The 2599-nt window shown below is 40.6% G+C and overlaps 1 protein-coding gene across 1 annotated transcript in view; it reads left to right on the top strand.

Moving 5' to 3' along the window:
• Nucleotides 1-403: 403 nt before the first annotated feature.
• The window catches only part of LOC103373498 (unconventional myosin-VIIa-like), a gene marked incomplete at its 5' end in the record, with an annotated part of 35319 nt that continues 33123 nt past the window's right edge, over nucleotides 404-2599 (top strand). Inside the window, 5 exons of the mRNA XM_008303396.1 lie at nucleotides 404-517; nucleotides 1236-1304; nucleotides 1377-1461; nucleotides 1598-1674; nucleotides 2208-2327. Coding sequence (XP_008301618.1) covers nucleotides 404-517; nucleotides 1236-1304; nucleotides 1377-1461; nucleotides 1598-1674; nucleotides 2208-2327 — 465 coding nt within the window. The remainder of the gene's footprint in view (nucleotides 518-1235; nucleotides 1305-1376; nucleotides 1462-1597; nucleotides 1675-2207; nucleotides 2328-2599) is intronic.

Genomic DNA, 2599 nt, shown 5'->3' with positions numbered 1-2599 from the left:
TCTTTTACACGTAACGACAGCTTTACGTGGTTGTTTTCCTTCTGCTGTAAATGCTGTGTGTGTTTTTAGTGTAAGTTTTTGGGAGCAAAGACAAAAAAACACAGAAAGAGTCAAATTCCTTGTATGTTTACTCAGCTTGGTGATTAAAAGTGATCCTAAAATCTGCTTAAACTTTACAGCCCTCAGTCTGAAAAACTGTGATTCTGTTTTCTGGTATTTAAATAACCTTCCAAAATTGACAAAATTGCAAATTAACAAGGTTTTTCGAGCAGGTTTTTCTATTTTATTGAACCTATTGGTCCATCTGCTGTATGATCCAGGCTCCATGGATCCTCTTCTGGTTCTGTACAACATCCTTTACAGATGTGTAACATTTACTCGTATTTATTTCCTCTCTCTGCAGGCCCACGATGAGAGAAACTACCACATCTTCTACTGCATGCTGAAGGGCATGACTCCAGACGAGAAGAAGAAGCTGGAGCTGAGCAAAGCCACCGACTACACCTACCTGACCATCGTGAGCGACGCTCTAATGTCCTCTTTTTGTATTCAGCTGATTCGGTGTCTGTGGGTGAACAGGCTGTTTATGAACCTCTGCAGATGCTGAACGGTCTCTCATCGTCATCAATCTTCCACTTAGTGCAGAAATGCAAAAGCTGTAGAAGTTTTAAGCTACTGCCAACAGTGAACATAAATTCTAATCACAGAACCACCACAGAACGATTCCAGCACTCTGAATTTAAAGTGTTGTGTCTGCTGCACCATAAAGTAGATTCCTCAGGTTGAGCTGCAGTTTCTGAGTCTTAACAAAGACGACAGAAATCACACGTCTGTGCTTCACCTGTTCATCTGTTTCTTCTTTTCTGAATAACATCCGTCTGGTGTTGCATTAAACATCAACAAGACCATTTTATGATAAGAGCAGTGCTGCAACTCAGGAAAAGAGAATACAAAATGTGTTTTACTGTGCAGTACGTTTAATATTTTATTTTCACTTATATTTTATTTTTATTTATCGAGATTGTTATAAAATCGAACAGCGTCCTTGTTTTGCTTGTTTGAACATACAACAAACTTTACAACAGCATTAAAGGGAAACTTTAAACCCTAAAAGATGATAAGAAGTTGAGCTACTTCCACGAGATAAAACAGGAAGAACAGATGAAGTTACCGGGATGTAAAATATCAAACATCATTTTTACCTGGCTGGAGTCAAAGCGTCTGTCTCTCTGCAGGGAAACTGCACCGTGTGCGACGGCCGAGACGACCTGAAGGAATACTCCAACATCCGCTCTGCCATGAAGGTACGTCAAAGTCTTTACTTCGTTTATTTTTATTGTACTGGACGTTGATGAATGTTTGCTCTGTTTGCTCAGGTGCTCATGTTCACTGACAAGGAGAACTGGGAGATCTCGAAGCTGCTGGCGGCCATACTGCACATGGGCAACCTGAGATATGAAGGTGAGGTTTTTGGGGGTTTTTTGTGTCTAGTTTTGTTGCTCTGTAAAAATGATGTAAAGCTCAGTTAGTTAGCACTTTTAACAATACGTGTTATTTGCACAGTTAATCTGAACTCTGTTGACCTTCCGTCCTGCAGCTCGGACCTACGACAACCTGGATGCCTGTGAGGTGGTTCGCAGCGCTCACCTGACCACCGCTGCAACTCTGCTGGAGGTGACGCACACATTTCTAAATACGGATAGACACACACAAGAAACAACACTTTAAGTTATGTGAAGTGATTCAGGGAAAGACTTTTTCCACATTTCATCAAAGAGAGCAAAAGACAAGTTTGCTGCCAGAATCACACCAGATCTTCTCTCATGTACGTTGTTCTACAGTTTCATATTCGTTTGGCTAAAACCCAGAATGCTCATAACAATAAAACCCTACTGCCATAAAAACAAACGCTAACAGCTGAGATCAATGATATCTATCAGGAGTGAGTGTAAAGCAGATTTAGTGTTTTTTTTCTGTCTCAGGAGCAAATAAACAAATAAAATAAAATCAAAACTGGACGTCTTTACTTTTCTCTGAGCTTTTTCACTTTCCAATGACGAATATTCAGATCATTCTCTGACTCGGTGACCTGCAGGCACTTATGTTTAAATTCACTTTGATCACTGTTCAACATGTAAACTGAAACCTTTCCGATAATCGACGAGCTGAATCGTGACTTGACTGAATGTTTGTGTTTGTGTGTTCAGGTGGACGGTAAAGATCTGATGAACTGTCTGACCAGTCGAACGCTGATCACCAGAGGAGAGACCGTCTCCACTCCGCTCAGCATGGAACAAGCTCTGGATGTCCGGGACGCTTTCGTTAAGGTACAACTCTGAACTATTACTTATTTGTTGTTAATCGTCTCATTGTTTAAACCTCTGAGACGTCCTCTTTCAGACAAACTAAACATGTGATCATGTAAAGCCTTGAATGGGAATATCTAGATAAATAAAGACAAACCAATTCTTATTTTATATCCCACTTTGATTGCATCCATGTTTACTGACCAGCAGCCTTCTTTATTAGTGCGTTATCGCCACCTGTAACAGTGCTGACTAGAGTTCAGCAGAGGGTCCTTTGGTCTGATTAGATCAGA

The sequence above is a fragment of the Stegastes partitus genome, unplaced genomic scaffold (genome assembly GCF_000690725.1).
Source record: "Stegastes partitus isolate 25-593 unplaced genomic scaffold, Stegastes_partitus-1.0.2 Scaffold1997, whole genome shotgun sequence".
Lineage (NCBI taxonomy): Eukaryota > Metazoa > Chordata > Actinopteri > Pomacentridae > Stegastes > Stegastes partitus.
Note: the sequence above shows the minus strand (reverse complement) of the source record. Positions and strands in the feature narration are given on the sequence as shown.